At 40.4% G+C, this 23817-nt stretch overlaps 2 protein-coding genes across 3 annotated transcripts; both read left to right on the plus strand.

The window, feature by feature from the left end:
- The first annotated feature begins 1276 nt into the window (after window positions 1–1276).
- Window positions 1277–18549, plus strand: LOC117423582 (protein disulfide-isomerase). Of its 2 annotated transcripts, none has more exons than XM_034039624.3 (11): window positions 1277–1577; window positions 3847–4053; window positions 4305–4438; window positions 4638–4775; window positions 12783–12887; window positions 13016–13141; window positions 14503–14703; window positions 15005–15125; window positions 15671–15852; window positions 16534–16623; window positions 18139–18549. In XM_034039624.3, the coding sequence occupies exons 1-11, from the start codon at window positions 1439–1441 to the stop codon at window positions 18214–18216; spliced, it is 1521 nt and encodes a 506-aa protein (XP_033895515.3). In that variant the 5' UTR covers window positions 1277–1438; the 3' UTR covers window positions 18217–18549. The 2 variants fall into 2 exon arrangements, with proteins under 2 accessions (XP_033895515.3, XP_033895514.3); XM_034039623.3 differs by having other exon boundaries at window positions 1278–1577; window positions 18136–18549.
- Window positions 18550–21208: 2659 nt separating this feature from the next.
- Window positions 21209–23667, plus strand: LOC117422890 (protein phosphatase 1 regulatory subunit 27-like). Its single transcript, XM_034038104.3, has 3 exons — window positions 21209–21695; window positions 22161–22311; window positions 22479–23667. The coding sequence occupies exons 1-3, from the start codon at window positions 21512–21514 to the stop codon at window positions 22600–22602; spliced, it is 459 nt and encodes a 152-aa protein (XP_033893995.1). The 5' UTR covers window positions 21209–21511; the 3' UTR covers window positions 22603–23667.
- The last annotated feature ends 150 nt before the right edge of the window (window positions 23668–23817 follow it).

Consider the following 23817-nt stretch of genomic DNA (forward strand, 5'->3'; position numbering starts at 1 on the left):
CTATAACAACTCTCTCAATTTTGTGTTTTACTGTCTCAACTCCCCTCTCCCACTGCATTCACAATTCCTCCACAAATACAAATCCTGCCTATACCACGACTTCAGTGTGACGTGTCCGACTCCTCGCAATCTATTTACACAGCTAAACAATCAATGTGTTTACACATCCTGAATATCAAAAGCTGAAGCACGCTGTCGCCAACTGTACCGTTTTTTTCGCCACAGAAATGCCTGCTCTGTTACCACTGCAGCTCTTTGACAAATACTGATGTCTGCTTTGTCAGAAAAGATTTCCAGTACCCAACTTCATTCACTCCATCATCTTTCTTGGCATACAGCAACTATTCAAAGGGAGCAGAGAAGGAGCAATCCCCAATAAAATAAACAGTACACACCCAAATAAAGTGCCTTAATTGTGAACTACCATTTATTATTATTCAAATATTGATGCTTATAGTGGAAAACAGTTGCCCTGAGACTTGAAAAAGTGAGTGTGCAGTGGCTTTATTGCTTACAGTCAATATTGATTTTATTAAACTTATTTAACTGAAACTCAATAACAAGTATTCATCCACAAAAAAATGTGATGGTGTGATGTCAGAGGGCACTATTGACTGCTTGACTACAGACCGTTTTTAGGGGCAAAAGCACATTGCATTATCTGATTGGGATTACATGTTTCCTGCTAGGTGTGTCACATTAGAATGACTGCTATACTGTATTGTGGAATTTACCAAACAATTCTTGACTCACTGGTTTGGTCTTGCTAGTCTTGGGATAACATGCCGATGATTTCCATTTCTCTCACTTGGACAATTGTTGCTCCAAAACATTTGCTTAGCTACTCCTGGCCTCTGTCTATATGGGTATGCTATCCCTGTGTCCCATGTTAGAAACGTGGGCGTTATTCTTCACCCTGAACAAGCAAGTCTCCTGCCATCGAGGCTGATCAATAACCTGACCCCTTAAATTAAGTAAAAGCTATTGCTAATAACCTCTTTGGGGTTTAGTTTGTTAAAATCTAAAAATATATTTGCAGTTACTAACAGTAATAACAGTGTTAGGGATGGAGGCGTGTATAATACAAACACAAACCGCCAGCTGTCTTTACATTTCTGAAGATGTTTCGCGTTTTAAAATCCCTCTCAGTTTAGCGCAGCTCGTAACACAGTAGACCACAGTGCAAAAGGAAGCGCTGGGCATTCACTTCCAGGTGTCTTCGACTTTAATCCAGTCAGAATTCAACACGAACAGCATCCAACCTAATAAAAGCGCATGCGTACAAGCGTCTCTCTTCCTTCTTCATGCAGTCACTGCCACGTTAGTTGCGGCAGACCCAAAACAGACAACACTAACATATCTGAAGCGATTTGACGCAAAAAAACGATATATATTTGTATACCAGGGAATTGCATTGTGGAGTTGTCGCCGTTTGAAGATGTTAAAAGTATTGCTGTTTTGTGCATTTGCCGTGGCCATCAGCGCTGAGATTGCCGAAGAAGATGATGTCCTGGTACTTAAGAAAAGCAACTTTGAGGAAGCCCTGAAAGCGCACCCCAACATCCTCGTAGAGTTCTGTAAGTAAACCTGCATGTTGCTTCTGTCAAGTAGTTAAGATGTAACTTAAGTGTTGTTTTTCCTCAGTTATTATAATTTTAAATTCATTGCGAATTTAATTGGTGGATAGCAGGGTTTTGAAAACGTTTTTGACAAGTCGCCATCCACTGGAATCCCCCTGTGGTGACACGGTTAGGTAATCCAACTCAAATATCGAATCCGTTATTAAAAGGTGTGTAAGTGTCTCAATATTAATTAAATGTTTCACGGTCGGATTCTCACTCTTTATTGGGCCTGCTCTGTGTAATTTGAAATACAGCTATGCAGATAACTGTCAGAAATTACAAGCAAAGGCTGAGCATAGCCTTTTGAACATGTTTTTTTATATATGTATTTCCTTTAATTTTAAACTCATATATGTGGTTAGTATAAGGGTTTTAGTATTGGGGAATGACAGTAGGTGCGCCCAGTGGGCTGGTGCACTTTGACCGTGACGTGTTCCTGAATTCCAACACAGTAAGGTAGCATCATAAATTTCAATGCCAAGATCGAAGTATATGTGCTTGAAGGCATCATGGTCATAACGTTTTGTGTGATGTTGTTTATAAATGTTTAGTTTAAATGCTGGAAGCCGGCGTAATGTGAATCAATTGACGGTTGCAAAACTCACTGCAAAGTACGGTTTTGTATTAAGCACACCCTGGTCTCTCTTAACTATTTTGTTTGTTGCGTGCAGGAGTTTTTCATTTAACTCGAAGTGAAAGCTTTCGGTTTCGATTATTGCACGTCCTGCCCCATAGCAAACAAGTACCTACCACTCGTTTGCACTAGACGGGACGGGAAGTCTATTAACATTTTAAATAATGTTTTCGCTAGCCTTTATGCAAACAGTTAATCCGAGTTGTAGTGAGACCTTGGCTCGAAGTAAAACAATTTGTATTCAATAAGGGGAATATGGCTTTCAAAAATATACTTTACAAAAAGTGCATTTTCATATCTGACGTATTTAAAAAAAAAAAAAAAAAGACAACCATTTTGTCTGACTGGTGTTAAGTGACCGCGCTGAAAACTGCACGTAGAGTTGGTGACGTAGTTGAAGCAGGCAAGTTTAGTACATGACTGACGGCCACCCCTTTCAATCAATTGCATTCATGAGATTGAATCCACCAATCCTTGGAGGGGGAGTCTAGCAGAGTGGTGGGTTAGGTTTACGTGTACATGAATGGCAAATGGGTTACCTTAGTTTTGGAGCTCAGCCTTTTCAATGTATTTATTAACCCCCCCCCCCCCCCCCCCATTGTAACTTGGCAGCGGAATTTGATGTTAAATGTGTGAACATTTTAGGCGCTTGAACACTTAAGAATGCATTTAAACTGTATAGTAGAGTTCAGTGTGCTGTATTTTTACTGCACTTTGGTGTACAAAACCCACAGCTGTTTGTTTGTAAAACATGCTTTAGCTGTCCGGTATAGTTTTGGTTTAAAAAAAAAAAAAAAAAAAAAAAAAAAAAAAGCTGCTCGACCCACCTTCCACCTTTACATAAAGATAAGACAAAGCTTAGTGATGTGTACGTTTCACAAGTCTGAGCCAAGCCCATTGGACTTTAGTCCCTTGTGATTAGCCTGGAGGTAGCTGGAGTGAGTAATGCTAAAGTAAGAACCTTGTCCAGTTCAGTCTGCATTATTTTACTATATATAGATAGATAGATCTAAAAAAAATAAGTGGTAATGGTGTGTAAATGAAATCAGTGCAGCAGATGTCCTTTTGTCCCTGGTTCAGCATTGTATGCCATTACTCATTCAAGACCGCTCCTTTGCCCCTTTCTTTCCTTTTTTTTTTATTTGGTTAAGTGATGGATAATTGATTGAACCAGAAAAGCTGCCTTGTATTACTGTATAGCCTTATTCTGTTTCTTCATTGCTATTTTATTTTTTTCATATGAAGGAATGTTAATAAATGAATGAAGCAGCTGTGTTGCATGCTTTGTGGAGACAGCTCTTGAGTTCCTGCTAAGTCTCCCTGTACTGGTGCATGGCCTCTGATCAAATGGCAGTCCTTATTCAAAAGCCTGCACTGTAAACCTGTCTCCAGGCTTTCGGCTAGAATACATTGGCGCTCTCAGCAGTACTGTTCCGGCTGCACTGCATTGATTTTTGTTCTTTTTATATAGAACAAGAACCAATCTTAGAACCAATATTTCTCTTTAGTGAACTGAAATAAGAGAATTTCCATGCTTGTCCCAACAGATTTTTAAGCCGTATTAAAATGTGCTTTCTGCTTCTTTGTCAGATGCCCCATGGTGTGGGCACTGCAAGGCTCTGGCCCCAGAGTATGCCAAGGCTGCAGGACAACTGAAGGCAGAGGGCTCTGAACTCAAGCTGGGCAAAGTCGATGCCACTGAGGAGAGCGATCTGGCTCAGGAGTTCAAAGTCCAGGGATATCCCACCATCAAGTTCTTTAAGAATGGAGATAAGTCTGCCCCTAAAGAATACTCGGGTAAGTACTGTGTGCGAGACTGTGTAATTTTCATAACACATGTACAAACCTCATTGTGGCCACTGCAGTGTTTTAAACAGAATTAGTTGTCTGAAGTAGGTTTAAATAAAATGAACGTGCAAATACACTATTTTTAGGTTATACTGGGATTCCTGTGTTAGACAATGCAACCCCTTGGTTTTAGTTTTTCTGATGGTTTATCTTGGAATTGCTGAGGGTTTGATGACCGTTGTTCATTCGTTGTTTTGCAGCTGGCAGACAAGCCGATGATTTCATTAACTGGCTGAAGAAGCGCACAGGTCCAGCCGCCACCACCCTCACAGAGGCCAGCGCGGCCGAACAGCTTATTGAGGGCAGCGAGGTCGTTGTCATCGGCTTTTTCAAGGTGAGTGACTGGACATCCACGTCATGAAGGTGCTCCAGCTTGTCTGGGAAGTAAAATATTGGGCAAATTAGCATTGGCTAATTGGATGAAAATGTACTTGCTCGTTTGGTTTAATACATTGTCCCGTGTAAGGTGTTTATGTATGCGTTTCTACCCAACAGCATGGTAAGCTATAACCACATCCTTTTTTCTCTCGAAGGATGTTGAGTCCACCGATGCCCAGGCCTTTGTAAATGCAGCAGAGTCTATAGATGACGTCCCCTTTGCAATCACCTCTTCTGACGACGTCTTCTCCAAGTATGAGGTGACCAAGGACAGCGTCGTCCTCTTCAAGAAGGTAAGGGGGCTAGGGGCTACAAGCACTAAACTAAAACCTCCTTCAGCTTCCAGCTCTGGGTTCAATTGTGTTAAGCAACATGTGGATTAAGTCTAAGCCTTTAGGTCCTTTTTTATTATTTCTTCTACTAGCTTGTAGTGCTGGTGGTACCAGTGTTTTCTCCTAAGGGGATAGTTCTTGCTTGGCCGTCAGGATTTTGTAATGTGATTTTTGTCCCCAGTAGAGGGCAGTGTCCGCATACAAGTCAGGCTATTTGTGGAGTATGAGTAGAGAGGCAGGTTATGTAACAAATTGGCAACTACTGAAATTATTGATTGTATGCTGTAATTGCCATCTACAAGGTTAATGTTTCAGCGCAGTTAAATATTTAGCTGGCATTTTATCTAACCGCGTGGGACAAATCACTTTTTTTGTAGGCTGGTGGACATTTCAAAACATGGTGGTCAAGTGAATTCTTATGGTTGACAACATTTTCAACATACAATGCCAGGAAATATAACTATTAATCAAATGCTAGGGAAGTGAACTCATTTATATTATTTTTCAGCTACTGTCATATTTGCTTTTGTTTTAACTCCACAATGCCAAGAAAGCAACACAATCAGATTCCTAAACAATGCACTTTTATAGTGGATTTTACTTCAGCTTGCTTTGTGTGAAATTTTAGAATTTAGAATACAGGGCAGCAGTATAGAGTAGTGGTTAGGGCTCTGGACTCTTGACCGGAGGGTTCTGGGTTCAATCCCAGATGGGGGACACTGTTGCTGTACCCTTGAGCAAGGTACTTTACCTAGATTGCTCCAGTAAAAACCCAACTCTATAAATGGGTAATTGTATGTAAAAATAATGTGTAAAAAAATAATGTAATTGTATGTAAAAAAAAAATAATGTGATATCTTGTAACAATTGTAAGTCGCCCTGGATAAGGGCGTCTGCTAAGAAATAAATAATAATAATAATACCGGATTACTTTTAATTGCCTCTAAGCTGTCCCCTCAGACTGGGCTTGAGTCTCGGCTTCTCTCGCTCTCCTCACCCCAAGACCTACAGAATAATCATTTCCGCTGTTCTACCCTAACTCGATTGGCTGGTGTGCGTTCCAATGGAAACAAGAAACGGATTGGCTGTGAGATCAAAGGGGCGGTGCAGATTCTGTCAGTTTTGAAGCAGAAAGCCTTTTATTATAGAGCCGAAGTTCTGAACGTACAGTAAACGCTTAATCGCCAACGTTGCGAGTTTACAGTAAAATCTACTGGTCATATTAAAATTAATGGTTGCATTTTGGGACCTGGCAACCAGATTTGAACCACCCTTATTTATATAATATGTTCAGTTTGCCCATTCAGGGGGTGTCCCAATCCTATGATTATTACCTGTTATCATTTTATTGCCTGCCACTCTTGAAACTGAGGCCAGAAACCCTACACCAGGCAAAGCCTTTGGAACACTCCACAGTCTGAAACCAGAGAAATCAACTGCTTACACCCACTGAGAAATATTGGCCATGAATCTATTATTGGCTTTCTGACCCATGAGAAATGCATTGTGGGGATATTCTGTCACTAACTTTTTCTGGGTTCATACGCTATGTTCTGAAATTTAAGTCATCGGCATAGGGTAATACTTTCCCTATGTGTCAGTTCTTTCACATCAAAAGATTTAAACTCAATTAAGGCAAAACATATAAAGACTAATAGATATTGAAACTTAATCGGTATGTTTATATGGCATGTGAAAGTGTTGAAATCGGTCACATGTAAGAAATCGGATATCATGTCATTTGTATAAGATTTGGTAGTCGGGTTGGGTTGAGTAATCAAATTTCTTGTATTCAAATAGATGATGGTGCATACAGGAAATGGGCAGATAGGGCAACAAAATATGTACAATTCTAAATTCTGCTCATGAGAAAATATTTGACCGATTTAACGGACCCAGATGTTAACATCTTCATTTTTCCACTTTTGCCACTATTTTTTTTTAAACCCAAGGGAAAATGAACATGCATAAATCAAGAGAAATCTGATAACTGTCACAGTGCGTATTCTTGGTCAAACCTGATAACACCAAGGCACTTTCTACGTCCCATTGGCAGCCACGTGACAAAGTACATGCCAACATTTCTAAGGAAAGTTATGGCTCCATCTGGAATACTCATTACATGTTATATAATTGACTGTAAGCATTTTAAATTGTTTATTTAATAATGCTTTGGCTAGCTGTAATTGAAGTAGCACCTATATGTGAATCATGTCTGAAGACGCTTAAAATGTTGGTTCCTTAACCATTAACAACTGCAATAATTTAATTGAAAATGCAAGCTTTAGAGGCTTCCGAGTGGCGCATCCAGTAAAGGCGCTCTGCTTGGAGTGCAGGATGTGCTCTATAGTCTGGACGTTGTGAGTTGAGTCCAGGCTATTCCTTTGCCGACTGAGGACGGGACCTTCCAGGGGGCGGAGCTCAATTGGCCGAGCGCCGCCAGGGGGGAGGGAGGGTTAGGTCGGCCAGGGTGTTCTCGGCTCACTGCGCACCAGCGACCCCTGTAGTCTGGCCAGGCGCCTGCGGGCTTGCCTGTAAGCTGCCAGAGAGCTGCGTTGTCCTCCGACGCTGTAGCTCTTGGGTGGCTGCATGGTGAGTCCGCAGTGTGAAAAAAAGCGGTCGGCTGACGGCACACGCTTCGGAGGACAGTGTGTGTTCGTCTTTGCCCACCCGAGTCAGCGCAGGGGTGGTAGCGGTGAGCTGAGCCTAAAAATAATTGGCCATTCCAAATTGGGGAGAAATTAATAAAAAATAATTGGCAATGACTAAATAAAAAAAAAAAAAAAAAAAAAAAAAAAAAATGCAACCTTTTAATAAATATAGTGGGAAGATAACTTGTTGACATGACAAATTTTGTCTTTGGAGAAAGGTAATGGTCAAATAGATGAACCATATAATTTGAAGTGATCAAAATAGATTTGCAAAGTTATTTTATTTGCACGTCGGGTTGGATATGGTGTTTGACCTGTGTTGACAAAAGCAAACCTGCCATTACTACCGGATTGCCTGGTTCTTGTTTATGTTCACAATGTGCTTGGTATGGGATGCCTGTCTTGTACCAATGAGAGCCTAACGTAGTTTATCAGGTGTGTGAACTATTAGTTCTAATTATTTGGGTCCCTAAAGAAAATAAGTCTAACCCATTCTTTGGGGCACTAACTCACTACTTGCGTCCCTAAATAATATTGTGTGGCTAAGCCAGACAATAAGAAAACAAAGAAACAAAAACAGATGGACTTCAATTTTTTGGGTCTCTTGACCTCAGTGTACAGGTTTGTATCGTCTCTGGATAACTTTCCAAGGTAAGTTGTGTTTAAAAAGTCCATCTAATTACTTCTAGTATTCTGGTGTTATTTTTCCATGTTAATTAATTCTCCTCTTTTCCAAAGGTCCTTCACCGTTTCGTTGGCACCTCCCAGGTTATCGTCGTTACCGCAGGTAAGTGCTCCAGTTCTCTCATTCCACCCTCCGAGGACCTCTGCTGGTGAAACCTGGAATCGCACTCCTTTTGTTTACAGTAGTTAATAAAACAATCCCACAAGTACTGTTCACTGCGTTGTCTCCTTCTTAACTAACTATTGTTGGATTGTTTGTCACAGTTGCAGGTAAATACAGTGACTGTCCAGCTGTATTCTTCTTTTAAACCAGTCCTTGGGGGTTTATTTGTTCAGTTTTTATATTGTAAACGGTTATCACTCGTTTCCTCTGATGCAGATACACACACATAAAAAGCACTCCCTCAAACTTCTCATCACAGACCCAGGTACTTTTGGCCAGCTGCTTAATCCCTGTATTAATCCCCACATAGTAATCACTTGCGGTCCTGCTTCGTAGACTTCAGAGTCCTGCCACTCTCCATATGTGTGGATACTCCTTGGTGTTTTCTGTATCTGCTATCACAATGTTGTGAATCTTCCAGCAATGCACAGCAGCTGCTTTAACGTCTTTAGATAAGTACTTGTTAAAAGAAAACAAAGCACTCCTGCACACAGTTACTCATGCTTGTCCTTTGCAGAGTTTCTATAAAGCAAGTAATTTAACTAAAATGTTTTTGCGGGTTCACTACCCTTGCCATCTGGTTCAGTGGTAATTACTATTTCCCAGTTTCATTTACAATTTCTTCACTATGTTGTATGCTCACTCCTTTCTTTCCTCTTTACATTTCCTCCTGGTCTTATAGGGGAACCTCTTTTCTTATGCACCCTGGGTTGTTGGCGAGACTTTTTGGGTACTACCCTTTCTTTTTCTCAGAGTCCATGAAGGGTGAAAAAGCTCTCGGGAGAGGTTAAATCCACCTCATTGTTTATTTCGAGGCTAACCAAATCCCTGTTAAATTAAATCAGGTCCATAAACCCTGGATAATCTCTACCCAGTATTATTTGGAGGGTCAACCTGGGGATTACCCCTACCTGCCCTCATTTGTTTTTCAAACTTTTTCAAAAGAGATAGTAATCAAAGTGGTAGGGTAGTATTTAACATCCCCATGAATGCAAGTAATACCGGTCCTGAGATTTATTGTCCAATTTTTTGGCCACCACAAATTCTGGCACTACCAATGTCATTGCACTTCCAGAATCGAGTGCTTTTGCCTTATTTCCATTCACCTTGGCATTTACAATGTATTGTGTTTTTTTTTTTTTTTGTTTTGTTTTGTTTTGTTTTGTTTTCCCCAATGGTACCCCGGGGACAATGATGCTACCTCAAAAATGATGTCCTATATTACATTGCATCGGTTCCTCTATACCTGGACAGTGACTAGCTATATGTCCTAGTTTCTGACACTTTATAGCAACTATGTACTATAATCTTGGTAATTTTCCCTGTCTAGCACCCTCCATCATCCAATGCCATTTAATCGTTCGTTCCCGGCTGTCGGCCGCGCTTCAACCCCTTTGTTAAAAGGCAAGCTCTTACCCGGTGTTGCGGAATGGGACCTCCAAGCAGCAGGGTTAACTGCAGCACTCTTGGGAACGTTGGGTTGTTTAGCCAGCTCTTCTGCTGTAATTTGTCGTTCCACCAGAGCCACAAACTGGTCAATATCGGAAGGGTCTCCCTGACCCATCCATTTGCGTAAGGGTGTGGGAAGGACTTGAAGATAGCGATCCATTGCCTGCATCTCAATGATGTGTTAGGCAGAATTCACCTTGGGCTTTAACCACAGGTTAGCAAGGTGAATTAAATGGAACATTTGTGAGCGTGGTGCACTGGTGTTGAACCTCCATGCGTGGTACTTGCGTGGTACTTCTGTGCTCTCACAGCCTTGGTCACTTCTGCTCGCGCTAATATTTCCATCTTCAGTTGGTCATAATTCTTCGCCTGAGACATTCTAAGCATCTCCCATGAGGAAAGGTGCAAGTACGCCAGCCCATTTGTCCTTGGGCCAATTCTCCCCGCGTTGCTACTGGAGACATTGTTACTTGGTTTTCCCAAATATTGCAGTATGGCCAGTCTTTCTACTCTGGCCTCATTTGATCTCTTCTTGCAAGAGGTAATAAGTCCACCTAATTTACTTTTAGTATTCTAGTGTTATTTTTCCTTGTTAATTTCTTTCCAAAGGCCCTTCACTGTCTCGTTGGCACCTCCTAGGGTATTGTTGTTACTGCAGGTAAGTGCTCTAGGCAAGAGTATATAGCTGCAGAACAAAGGCTCCCACAGCGTCGCTCTTGCAGGGAGCACACATAGGGTAGTGCTGCGTGCGCAACTCGTAACCTACGTCATGCTTCATTCACCCTCAACACCGCTACCACGTGATGAAAAAACGGTATGGGAGGGGGAGAACACTGAACATAGTGATTTACCCTGTGAGAATTAATTGGTGACCTATTGCCAATACCCAACGAACCTTAAGTTTAGGGTTAATTTTAGTACCTAAATTCATTGCCGTTATGTGATCGGGCTGTAGCATGTAATGATGACATCTATTATGAGTTGTGCATGCAGCACTACCCTGTGTGAGCTACGCAGTGAGTCGGCATTCTGCAGCAATACCCCTCTTGCTCCAGTTCTCTCTTCCACCCTTTGAAGACCTCTGCTGGTGAAACCTGGAATCGCACTCCTTTTGTTTACAGTAGTTTAATAAAACAATCCCACAAGTACTGTTCACTGCATTGTCTCCTTAAAACTGTTGGATTGTTTGTCATAGGTAAGTATAATGACTCTGTACAGCTGTACTCTTTTAACCCTTTGCAGTCAATTTATTAAGTGCGTGTCAGGTTTATTTTCACACACGCAGTTAATTTTAGACGCGCTGTTTAAAAGTTTTTTTTTTTCCAGTCAAACAGGTTTAAAAGGCCCTGCATATCAACAAAGCACTCACTAGGCATATCCAGCCACGCCCCACCCTTTCATTCGCTATAGCTTTCACATATGCTAAGAAATAAATAATAATAACAATCAGTCGTACATACCGATCAATCATCTCCTGGTCACTCGTTTTATCACCAAACTCCTCAATAATGCGATCCAAGTCATTATTTTATTACTATAACTTTGAGTCCTGCCACTCTGTATGTGTGGATACTCCGTGGTGTTTTCTGTATCTTCCAGCGATGCAAAGCAGCTACTTTAAGAAGAGAACTTGTTGAAAGAAAACAAAGCAACCGGTCTCCTGCACACAGTTGCTCACGCTCATCCTTTGCTTTTCTTTCAGCCAGGACTTCTGGGTATTGTAGTTTAAGTGTGTTCAAATCGTCCATGAAAAAAATACTCACAAATATACTAACCGCATATAATGGGAATTAAACATTAAATCCTCCTTATGTTAATATCATAATTCCTGCAAACCCACATTATTTGTCACAGGTGGTGCAGGCCTTGACTGTTACTGAAGAGATCTGTTACCAGCACCTCATCTGCTTGTTGGCAAGCAAAATTGAATTTCCTCATTTTGGACCTCATTCTCATCGTACGTATTTGTCAGCAGTGTGCTAGATTAAAGGCTTAGGCTGGATTTGCACACTTTCAGTTGGTCCTGGTACAGAAATCCCGTAATACCCCTGCTTGGTTTTTCATAAACTGCTGTTTGGATCTCCTTGTGTTGCATATTGCTTTGAGGGTTAAATTCTTGATCTGTCCAGCATAGTTTGATCATACTGTCTTTGTGATGCTATTAAAAATGGGTTGACTGCCACACAAAGCCTTATTCTTCAGTACTTAATAAACCCAGAATAATTCTGCTGCAGGCTTGTGATTTTATTACCAGTTTAGTACTGTATGTTTAAAATGTTCTTGGAACTGGTTTAGAAAAAGGTGTGCACTAGGCAGTATCCAGTTTAGAGTCTGATGTTTTGCAATAATGTTATAACCTCAGACCCCAGGGTCCCGTTTTTTGGAAAACTTTTTTTGTTAAGCCGTCGCGAGTTGAAAAATGTGTCCCAACATTCACTTTTTTGGAGCAAGAAACTTGAATAGCTTATACCTTTTAAAGCAGGTGTAGGCAACCCTGGCTGTCCCAATATATTCCACTGCAGAAGTTTGTTCTAACCAGACCTTTATTTAATTGATCTCCAACAGGGTCGATTTTAAATACTTTAAGGGCCTGGTTGGAACAAAGTCCTGCAGTGGAATAGATTGGAAGAGCCAGTGTTACATACCCCTGATTTAAAGGGATAAGTTGGTCATACTTTAGTGTTTCCAAAGATAAGCAAAGTTTTTAATACAATATAAACCACACCAGGAGGTTCTGTAAAGGCTAAATTTTAAATGCATTTTAGGTTCCAGCACCTAAAAACCTACAGTTTGAGGTATACTGAAAATCTGAGAATCCATTTAAATAGTTACGGACTGAGGAAGATAATAATCACCAGCAAATATTGCATACTGTAATGTTGTGTCCTGTCTATTGGGCTGTTGAGAATGGAGAAAGCCCTCCACCTCCACTGCCCACTTTCCATTGCTGGCTTTTATTTATTTTTAGCAGCAGTAAATATTTTCCCAAAGTGGCTTACAGACCATTCTCTTGTCTTGCAGTTCGATGAAGGCCGCAACACATTTGAAGGAGAGGCTACCAAGGAAAACCTGCTTGCTTTCGTCAAGGCCAACCAGCTGCCCCTTGTCATTGAATTCACTGAACAGGTAAGATTAATACAATCCAGGGGTTCCCTAGCAGCGAAATGAGCTTAATATAAAGTTGTTACTTCACAAGAATATGTACTTGCCTTAAGAGTTTGATTTAACATCTTTTTCTCTCCTTATTTTTGCAGACTGCCCCCAAAATTTTCGGTGGAGAAATCAAATCCCACATCCTCATGTTCCTGCCCAAGAGCTCCTCAGACTTCCAGGACAAATTGGACCAATTCAAGAAAGCTTCTGAGAACTTCAAGGGCAAGGTGAGTGGCTAGTTTTGAGATTAATACTGGGATAGGAATTTGTCACCTCTACAAAAAGCTTGGTTTCAGCAGGAGACTACTTATCGCTAAAGCCCTGTATAAATTGTGATTTCGTGGGCTGCGCGGAAATCGTGAAATTAGCCCAATACTGGGATTATTACAGTATACTAAAATAAAAATAAATTCATAATTTGTTTCCTACAAAACATATCGCTATCAAAACTGTACAGCTCTACTGTGTGCCTGCATGTACTATTTGCCATGCACATAGTGCTGTGCAGTGATTGTCATATAACTATGCAATCAAGGCAGGAAATTAAAATACTACACACTGTAATCCAGAAAATGGATGCCTCTAAAAAGGCTAAAAATGTGTCTGTAGCAGATTACGTAAAGCAGTATCCAGCAGGAGTTTTACACAGCAATGGAGGTAAGCTCTTCTGTACGTCCTGCAATGTTACTGTAGATCACTGCTGAGAATCGGCTGTTGAAAGGCATTTAGTTTCAAGTATTCACTGAAAGAGGAAGGCGGAACTCCGGAGCAGTACTGTGACTGCTTTACTTGCAAAGAAATAAAATACCGTTGACTTTCATGTTCCAAAATTCCACTGAAAACCGTGAAGCACAAAACACATTATTTTGACCTGACGGAGGCGTTTGTTTACGTAAATATCCCTCTTGAAGATTTGGACAACCAGTTACATAAATTCTTCAGACAGTGTGTAGCAGATGGTGGAGTGATTCCTTCATCAGTCCAGCTGAGACATGAATACTTGCCTAAAGTTGCAGAGTATCAAAAGCAGGAGATTATGGAATTGGAAACAGTCTGGTTGCTTGTCGGTGGTCATTGACGAGTCGACTGATGCCCGAGATCACTATGGGTTACACATTGTATTTGTTTTGCAAGACCTAAATGGTGAACATGCAGCTGACATACTAGAACTGAAAGCTGTTCTTGCAGATACACTTTACCTACAGGGCTGTTAATTACAGCACCATTTCACAAGCTATTGTAAAGTGCTTGAGTAACTTTGATGTTGATTTTGATGATGTCAGTGCATTCATCTATCTATTCGTTTTAAAAAAACAAACAAAACTGTACACAGAATTTATAAAATAGTTATGTGCACATTCCGTTAAATATGATACTTTACCTGTGACACTTTGGTGAATTTTAAATAATGTATGCGATACACAGGGCCTTATTTATGACCCATTGATTTCCAAAGGTGCATAGAATTGCTGTCCTTGGACAACACACTTGATAAAGACTATGGAATGTAATTATTTGCTTGTACTGTAGATCAAATACAGACCATAGCAACAAAGAAAACGCATATAAACATTTCTCTTCTTTACAGATCCTCTTCATCTTTATCGACAGTGAATCTGAGGATAACCAGAGGATCCTGGAGTTCTTTGGCCTGAAGAAGGAAGAGTGCCCAGCCGTGAGACTCATCACCCTGGAAGATGAGATGACCAAGTACAAGCCAGAGAATGAGGAGATCACCACCGACAACATCAAGGCCTTCTGTACCAAGTTCATTGAGGGAAAACTCAAGGTGAGCCTTGGAACTCACTGGCTACTTTTTGCTTGTATTGGTACAGCCAAAATACTCGGCCATCATATTAACCTTTTAATGCACCAGATCTTTTTACATGCATCTCAAGGCAATATTATGCAAAACAAAAGCATCTGAAGTGTGAATGGAGTGTGCATTCAGAGTTTGGAAGGAATGGCAAGTGTGCATTCAGAGTTTGGAAGGAATGGCAAGTGTACAATTTTAGTCTTGCCAATAGCAACCAGGATGTCAAATACTGATGTATCATTTCTGGACTGATCTAACCTGTCTTCTCTTAAAGCCCCATCTGATGAGCCAGGACATTCCTGAAGATTGGGACAAGAACCCAGTCAAGGTTCTGGTTGGCAAGAATTTTGAGGAGGTTGCCTTTGATGCCAAAAAGAATGTATTTGTTGAATTTTGTAAGTGGTGTGTGTTTGTTTGTTTTGTTTGTTTTTTTTTTAAATGTATTTATGTATTGGTGAACCGTAGAACCAAGGAATAAACCAAGCATAATCTCCATAATGCTTAGCTCAAGGTTTTGGTTTTAGTGACCTGCTTGAGTTCTCCACATTTTTTTCTGCACACCCTCTTCAGTATATCGGTCACTGTGCCACTGCTCACGTTCTTGGAAGGGGCATTGTTGCACTATGCCTGGGATTTATTTTGATACACTTGTTTATGGAGCTAGAAGTCATAGCAACTAAGTCCAGTCCAAGTATTTTTGGAATAAAATATTCTATTTATGACTTGAAGTGGATTAACTAACAGATTACGTTCCTATCCTCCTATTAATGGAGTGCTGCAGAGTCATTGCATGGTATAGTGATGTTACATTTAGGAAACTCATTAAAGATGAGGAAATATAGAAAATCCATTTTTGCTCCCCTAAAATTGCTGTAAATGGATTTTTTTATTTTTTTTGGAAATCCAAATTGCATATAACTTTAATTTTTTCTCCCCTCAGATGCTCCTTGGTGCGGCCATTGCAAACAGCTCGCTCCTATCTGGGACAAACTGGGAGAGCAATTCAAGGAAGCTGAGGACATTGTCATTGCCAAGATGGACTCCACTGCCAACGAGATTGAAACCGTGAAGGTCCACAGCTTCCCCACTCTCAAATTTTTCCCTGCTGGAGGTGACAGAAAGGTAAGGGGTGTGGATGTGAACGTGCGGCAACCCTAGCACATGCTGGATGGGTTCCAGAATTCGGTAACTCTCCTTGGTTTTTAGCTCCTATTAAGGATATCCCACTTGGGGTTGGTGTAGGCGAGATGGAGTTTGCACTACTGATCCAAAGCGTTTGGATTGCAGAGTTTTCACCGTTCAGCTGGTCTGTCCTGAAGCTTGTTCTCAGAATGCTGCATTGTAGTGGCCCTTGTAGCCATGTGGTTTTGTTCATTTTCTACATTCTAGAGTCTGACCTAAAGAGCAAGGAAATTATATAATGAAATATTTAACTCCTTGGCTGTCTTCACTGCAGAAACCAATGATCTGCCTATTCCTCTGGCACATGTTAAAATGAGAGTGGCATCTTGTTTGGTGGCCAGCTGTACCAATTAATTAGAAAGGATTGACATGCTATCATTCTCTTTTTTTTTGGGGGGGGGGGGGGGGGGGGGAGAGGGGGGGGAGATAAACAGCTATGTAAGTGGAGAGCTTTAAAAAATTGGCTTTTATTTGATGCAGTTGTCCTGCAGTTTTTGTCCCGCTTTACACTCCAATACATTTTTAGTTCAGTTAACCAGGCATTTTGAGTACAGATATGGTGTTATGACCTTTTAAGTGCATGGAATATTGATGCAGTTCTATAAATTGTTTGCTGCACAGGTCGTTGACTACAGTGGCGAGAGAACACTGGAAGCTTTCGCAAAATTCCTGGAGAGCGGTGGAAAGGAAGGGGCTGGCACAGAGGAGGAAGTAAGTATTTGGAAAAAACATCTTAAACTCTCACTGGTTTGAGAATGACTTAGGCTGGATGCTGTTTTTTCATGAAAATCTACTTTGCAGTTATTGGCTTTTTTTTTAAAAAAATAAATAAGGTATATATAAAGTGTGTGTAATATCATTTGTATGTTTCCCTGCTCCAGATAACTGGAGATCCAATAATTAATTTGCTGCAGTGGCCAGACCAGGGCGTTTTGTAACCCCCCCCCCCCCCTAGACCCCTCGTCCTCACAGAAGGGCTGCTGCTCTGTTTTCAGTACTGCTCCTTCCTTCTGACACGTCCTACCTGCTGAAAGGGGGATTATGTGGTTGCCTGTGGATACAACCCAAATAAACAAGACCTTTGAGGTCCTACTGAGTGTAAATCAGTCTGCTGTGGGAATGGCGGGGGGTCCTGTTCTCTCACTTGCTCAAGTCTTTCCATTTGAATAAGCAATTTTGTAGATCTAAATATGGCCTTATTTACAGGATGTTGATTTGTAATAACTAATTGCTGCATTAGGATTTGATGACTAAGTCAGAGAAACCTAATTTCCTGCGAAAAATGAAATTTCTGTTATATAATATAAAATAATACTTGTAGTATTGGCAAAAAAAAACATTCTTGTAAGTTTGTTTTAAATGTTTTTCCGCCCAGCTAGATTAATGGTTACACTGTTTGATGGACACAAGAAATCTGGTTCTTAAATCATTACAAATAGTATTTGGGTCTGCTTTAAGCATGTTGGGATGTTAAACAAGGCCTGGGCTAATCTGATAACTAGGCATTGTCATGTGGATTAAATGGATCAGAACCCCAAATTAAAACATATTTGTTTTAATCGGTTTGTCAATGGCTGTGAAATTAAAGGTATTTATATTCAACTGACTGTACAGTGGCTTAAAGACACCAGCCTTTGTTGCTCAGCCATGTGCTGTTTACACTCCAGACTGCTAGATCTCTATCTGAATTTATGGATCCAGAGGTGGTATTGACAGGCAGCCACTGCAGACTGTCCTCCATGTGCTGCAGTCCACCCCCATCCCAACACCAGGATAACATTTGTCTCTAACATCTAGTTACTGTCTGACAGGCGGGGACAGTAACTGAGTAATAAAAATAATCACATGTGACTGCTTCTGCCATGTTTGTCAGCAGTGTTTGCATGTATAACTGCTGCAACTTGCCTCTCCTCCGACCTTCAGCTGCGAGTGGGTATCAGTCCAAGAGGGATCCAGTGTATTCTAGTTCTGGATGTTTTTTTTAGAAGTAATTCCAAAGCCTCGCTGCCAGTTCATTTTATAGCAGCTGTTTCCAGCCAGAGTGAGCAAGAGGCAGCAATGTAGAGGCCTCAGGGAGGGGAGAGGGGCAAAAATAACAAGTGATAAATAAATAAGTGATGATAGCACCGATTTTAGTTTGTTTATGACAAACTCATCACCAGCCTAATGTGGTGACTATGTTTAACATGCTAATTTGCTGCTATTGAATTTTCTTCTTGACAGCAGGATTTGGAAGATCTAGATGATGAATCTCCAGAGGGAGCGGAGGATGGCAACGACGATGTGGACCATGACGAGTTGTAAACAGGAACACCGACACATCGCAAAAACACTAAACTTTGGTTTTTGTATAAAATGTAAAAGATTATTGCAGGAAAAGATTGATGGCAAATACAAAACAAAGTCAAATGCCTTAATCCAGGGATTTATCAGAGCCACTCATTCAGCAATGTTTATATCAAGTTCTGGATTTGATTTGTATCTTTGGGGGGAGGGGGGGGAGGTTCTCAAAGTGGTTCATTTGGACTTTTTTGTGTGGTGTTTTTATTTTTTGTTTTCCCCCCCCAAAAAAATCTTGTTTAACAATGTTTGCTGCCCTGCTTTTTTTTAAGCTTTTTTTTTTTTTTTTTTTTTTTTCCCAAATCTTGTTTTTAATGTTTGCTGCCCTGCTTTTTAACCCCCCCCCCCCCCAAAGTTTGAACACCACCTGTGCCCAATGCCTTAAAAAAAAAAAAAGGCAGTATACATTTAATGGCCATTCGATGCAATAACCTGTAGACTGTAACCTGAGGTCTGTATGGATCGTTGGTGTTGTAAAATGCACGCTGTAACACACGCTGTAACAATGCATAGTACAAGTCGTTTTTTTTTTTTTTTTTTTTTTTTTTGTACGAGTCTACAGGTTAGTGCCAACCTGAGATATTGAAGGCATTACACTTTTAATCCTGCTATACTGTATTTTTGGCAAATTTGTTCCAACTGTTCACTGTTCCAGGTACTTGAGCCAATAAGTTGATAAGAAAACCAATTGCCACTGTACCAGTTCTCTTGGAGTTAATTGGGAGAGACCTATTTCTAACAGGTTATATTTGGACACACCTAATAAATGATCCAAGTACCAGTCTTTTGAAAATGAACTTCCCTGGATATCCACTGACATGCATAAGGTGTGTTTCAGGGTTTTGAAGATTGCCAGTGCATTAAGAACATGACCATTACACCAAATTAACTTAATATGGAAATTGCATTTTAGGGTTTCCCTGTTTTAGCTGTCTGGATCTTTATTTCTTGGGGTGGGGTGGGGTGGGGTGGGGAGTTTTTGCAAACTATGTAACAATGTAATACAGTGAAGAATATTTTTTTGTTTCTGGGGAGGGTGGGGAGTGGGGTAGAGGTGTTTAAAATGGCAGACCTGTGCAATTCTTCAAGCATTCCATCGCACCGTGAAAAAACTGGTGGCCAATTAAAGTGATAAAACCAAAAAACCTCTTGGTGTTCGGTATTTGTTTTTGTGATCTGGTGTTTAACTTACTAGGTTTTGGGGTCAATATTGTATAGGAAACATTTCATACTAAAGGGCAAATTGCATTTTATGTAATTAAAAAAAAAAAAGTGGCATTTAACTGTGCTAAAATGTTTAATTCATGTTTAAATAGTAAGCATAGTCTAACCGTGTTGAATTATTTTAACATGGCTGTGGTCCAATAGGTGTTACATTTTATATGATAAAACCTTTTTATACTACAAGTTGTATACCAAGTATTTTGTCATGTGTAAACCTCCCACAAGCATGTTCTTTACCTTCCCTGAGAGAGCAAGGTGGAGGAGCTTCGATGGTGCATGGACAGCCCCTGCTATAAATTAAATAAGTCTTACAGCACAGAGGGAAATGAAGCTCCAATTGTCTCCAATCTTTTGGGAGCATGACATCAAATGTTTTTCTTTTTATTACTGTTTTTGAAACTACATTTTTAGACATGTACGTGATTAATTAAAGGCATGCTAGTTAAACACATTGAAAAGGTTAGTAGATGATGGATTTGCTCCATAAAGCTGTATTAAACTAGTCTCAAAGCTATCTTCAATTGGACAGGAAAGAAGTTGTATCTGAATGCATACAAAGACATATTTAACAGAGTACACAGTACTAGATATCATTTCTCCATGGCTGCTCATACCAGTAAGTGCTAATAGCATAACCACTGAGCGGTCTGTCAGTACATTTTCATAAAACTTGGTAAAAGCCAGAACTAAGGTTCAGAACCTTATTGAAAAGCAGCTGGTTTGCAATTTGTAAGTATATCAAGTTAAAAAAGAAAGAAAAAAAACACCCATCTGTTAGCTTGTTCAAAAATTAAATTAGGTTGCATTTCTTTCATAACCACCTGTGAGAGCAAATGGGAGTGATTGCACCGCATGTAAGATTTACTTTTTTTTTTTTTTTTGGTGGTTTTGGAAGTATTTCAGTCAATAGAAATTTGCGGTCTGTAACTGGAGATAATGACGAAGAGGATGGTTTGTAATGTCAGTAAGTGCTCTATGGGTCCAACTGCACCTTGAAACAAAGTATCAGCCATACAGTACCATCCTCTACACTATGGTCCTGCCGTTCCGTGTCTCATTGCTTTTTACCCCCTATCAATGAACAAGTGACTTTTGAAGTTCTGGTTGTATATGGCAGTCTGGCTCAAGGGTTGCAATATACACCTTCACATTCCCAGGCAGGACCATTCATGGGGGGATGTTGGGAGTTGACCCTGAGAAGACACTAGAATTTTTTTTTTTGTTTTGTTTTTTTTTACCAGCAACAGCTTCACAAATAGCATGACTTAATGACCTCTAGAGTGTTGTCAAAACCTCCAAACATGTGAAAGAGGGTTGTTGACCATGTGGTTTTGTGTACAGCAATATATTTTAACAAACCACGTGAAGGTGCCCCCCACCCCAGTCAACAGCCTTCTTGTTCCCAGATGTGTTTTATCCAGAACTATTGCTCTGTACTGGGCTAAAGGTCAGCAACAACATAATTTGATCCAAGGCACATCCTTACAGTAAATGTTTTCAATGTTCTGCCTCTGCTGTTTACAAGAACTGTGTAAATGTGGTCTGCTACCGGTAGGAGACCCCTGTAGCATACACGCTACAGCTGGGATATGCAATGGGACATAACCTGTAAATTAAGAAGCTGGCTAATGTTCATGGCAGGGTCACTTGATCTATGAGGTGATGGTCACCAAAATAGTCCTTGCAGAGGATATATAGGGTCCCAGTCTCTGCGTTCAGCAAGCATTTGCAAAGTACTTGATCTATTCACACAAGTCTGCGAAGCGGATACAGGAACAAACGGAAAGAAGACATAATTGTGATTTTTGTTAAAATCTTAAGAAAAACAGGTGATTTTGAGAAAAGCACACTAGAGATAATTCAAATGAATAATCCGCCCAGGTTGTTCGAGATATAAATATCACCCCCCCACCCCCCCACCCCGTGCATCAGCGGAGGAATTAACCTTTTATTGAAGGAGAAGAACAGGTGGACTACATAGGTGGATTGCAGAATTGGCATACTTTCCCTTGAGGGAGACACAGCGGTTTTCAGTATGAAGTACTACTATCAATACCCAGTGTCGCAGTACAACACTGCAGTCCCTGTGAAGCCAGCCAGGACAGTACACTTCCCCAATGACATCGTTTTCCAGGACCACATCAGACAAGGGGACCTGGAGCAGGTTGGGAGGTTCATCAGGGCCAGGAAAGTGACACTGGACACCATCTACCTGTCAGGTGGGTGAATTACAATTGCACTGGTTTTATGGAGTGGCTATGCCATACGTGGAAGAGACATGTGCTGTAAGATTTGTACAAATCAGTCACCCCATTTATTTATGTAAAGATTGCTTATATATTAGACAAGATAGGCTATGTATATAGCTATAGCTACAAGTTTTGCATCACCTAGGATTTTAGGATTGAGACATAATTTAAAATAAAACCTGTATCTTTTATTTAACATGATGTTATCAAAGAAACTACAAAACAACATCGCAAAAGTCTACTGGAAGCCATAAGTACCAGTATATAACTAGAAAGTGGTATGTAATTTAATATGTTAACGTAACATCATTCAGCAGGTTTCATTCGACTTTATGAAGCAAAATTAGCTGTACTGCTAATAATGTTTTAGATTTAACATACATGGGGATGTGAATGTCACTGTTTCCAGACTGCTTATCTTGCTGTTTGTTTCAGGCATGGCAGCGCTGCATGAGGCTGTGCTGTCGGGGAACCTTGAGTGTGTGAAGCTGCTGGTGAAATATGGTGCTGATATTCACCAGAAAGATGAGAACGGCTGGACTCCGCTGCACATGGCCTGCAGTGATGGCTACCCTCACATCGCGAGGTGAGTGTTTGACATGCTGGCCTTTTTGGTACCTGCACTGGTGCTTTCAAAGGGTCCTACTTGAATATCTTCCACTTTAGTTTTGGGTATTCTCGAAGCTTGGTTTATGTAATGTTGACTGTATCTCATTATGTAATAGTGACTGTATCTCCCTTCTTATTCTCCAGATACCTCATCTCTCTGGGTGCCAAAGTAGATGCGATGAATGAAGGCGGTGAAAAACCAGCTGACCTCATCGACCCTGACAGCAAAGAACTGGTCATGCTCTTCAAAGGTTTAGGCGTGGTCTGAATGACAAGCTCCTATTGGACAGACGGTTAACTGAAAAGGACTCTACTTGTGTCCTTTAGGGCACATGGGGTGCTCTGCCATTGGTTTACTTGCGGGAGAAGCAGAAGCTGAAACTATATGGTGATTGGCTGGCTATTTGTGTTGCAAGATAAGGATGTAAAAAGAGTATTTTTATAAAAAAAAAAGCGCTTCTTCTGTGCCAAGCTAATAACAGATTAGAAACAGAGATCTGTGCTCGATATACAGAAGATACTGCAATGTCTCTTACCACTGTATCTTGCTTTGTATAGTAAAATGCCAGCCACTTGTTTTTTCTGCATACCGGGTAAATCCCCCATTGACTTCCGTCGTTAAGATGTTTACAGGCTCAAACAGGATCACATGAAGGTCAGTTTCCCTGTGAACAGCATGTCCAAGCAAGCTTTCAATTCATTTTGCACTCGCAGCCCTGTGTATTGCACTTTATGTATATTAATATATGCACTATTTGTAATGCTGGTCAACAAAATCAATCTGTAATTTGGTCAGTAATTGACTAATGTAGAACTTATTGTGCACATTTGCCAGTGTACTTATATAGTATTTTACATGTGCCCAGTGTCTGATTACAAACTACAGGATCAACTAACATCTAGGCACTTAAATAGGCATGCATAATAATAGTTTAACTCGTTGGGTTCTGCTGGTCTTCAGCCAATCAACAGCAGACATTATTTTTCCAACTGACCACCAAAGGAAGATTTCAGATTTTTTTAATAGATGCACAAACAGGAGAAAGGAGATGGCTGGCAACTTGATCCAGAACGTGATGCTTGATATGGAGATCAACTAAATACAAATACCTTTTTATTATTTCAATTATGTCCATGCCAGATGAATTATCTTTCTTAATTAATTATCCTTCATACAAGTGAAGCTATGAGCAGATATCAGCTGTCGGTAACAATTATGTTTTTGAATGACTTATATGAACGTCTTACCTTTTTATTATTTTTTTGTGTCAAGTGGAATGCCTTTTTTTCTAAAATAAAGTTTTTATTACAGTAAAACAGAGATGTGTCATGTCTTTTCTGGAAAAGTCAGGTATACATCGCATACACGGTTGCCTAAAAGTAAAATGGGATGGCTTTCACTTCTGGTTAATATGAAATGCAAAGGGATTCACGGATTACTCTATTCTTTAAATGCTGCAAAAAAGATGGTTATATGGGTCAT

This window comes from Acipenser ruthenus, chromosome 17 (genome assembly GCF_902713425.1).
Source record: "Acipenser ruthenus chromosome 17, fAciRut3.2 maternal haplotype, whole genome shotgun sequence".
Taxonomy (NCBI): domain Eukaryota; kingdom Metazoa; phylum Chordata; class Actinopteri; order Acipenseriformes; family Acipenseridae; genus Acipenser; species Acipenser ruthenus.

What these genes read in the sequence shown, in the direction of transcription:
- LOC117423582 (XM_034039623.3), top strand. Translation starts at nt 1,439, where the DNA reads ATGTTAAAAGTATTGCTGTTTTGTGCATTTGCCGTGGCCATCAGCGCT. An exon ending in TCATTGAATTCACTGAACAG is followed by an intron (nt 12,888 to 13,015) that starts GTAAGATTAATA and finishes TTATTTTTGCAG; the next exon opens with ACTGCCCCCAAAATTTTCGG. An exon ending in CTGAGAACTTCAAGGGCAAG is followed by an intron (nt 13,142 to 14,502) that starts GTGAGTGGCTAG and finishes TCTTCTTTACAG; the next exon opens with ATCCTCTTCATCTTTATCGA.
- LOC117422890 (XM_034038104.3), top strand. Translation starts at nt 21,512, where the DNA reads ATGAAGTACTACTATCAATACCCAGTGTCGCAGTACAACACTGCAGTC. An exon ending in GGACACCATCTACCTGTCAG is followed by an intron (nt 21,696 to 22,160) that starts GTGGGTGAATTA and finishes TGTTTGTTTCAG; the next exon opens with GCATGGCAGCGCTGCATGAG. An exon ending in GGCTACCCTCACATCGCGAG is followed by an intron (nt 22,312 to 22,478) that starts GTGAGTGTTTGA and finishes CTTATTCTCCAG; the next exon opens with ATACCTCATCTCTCTGGGTG.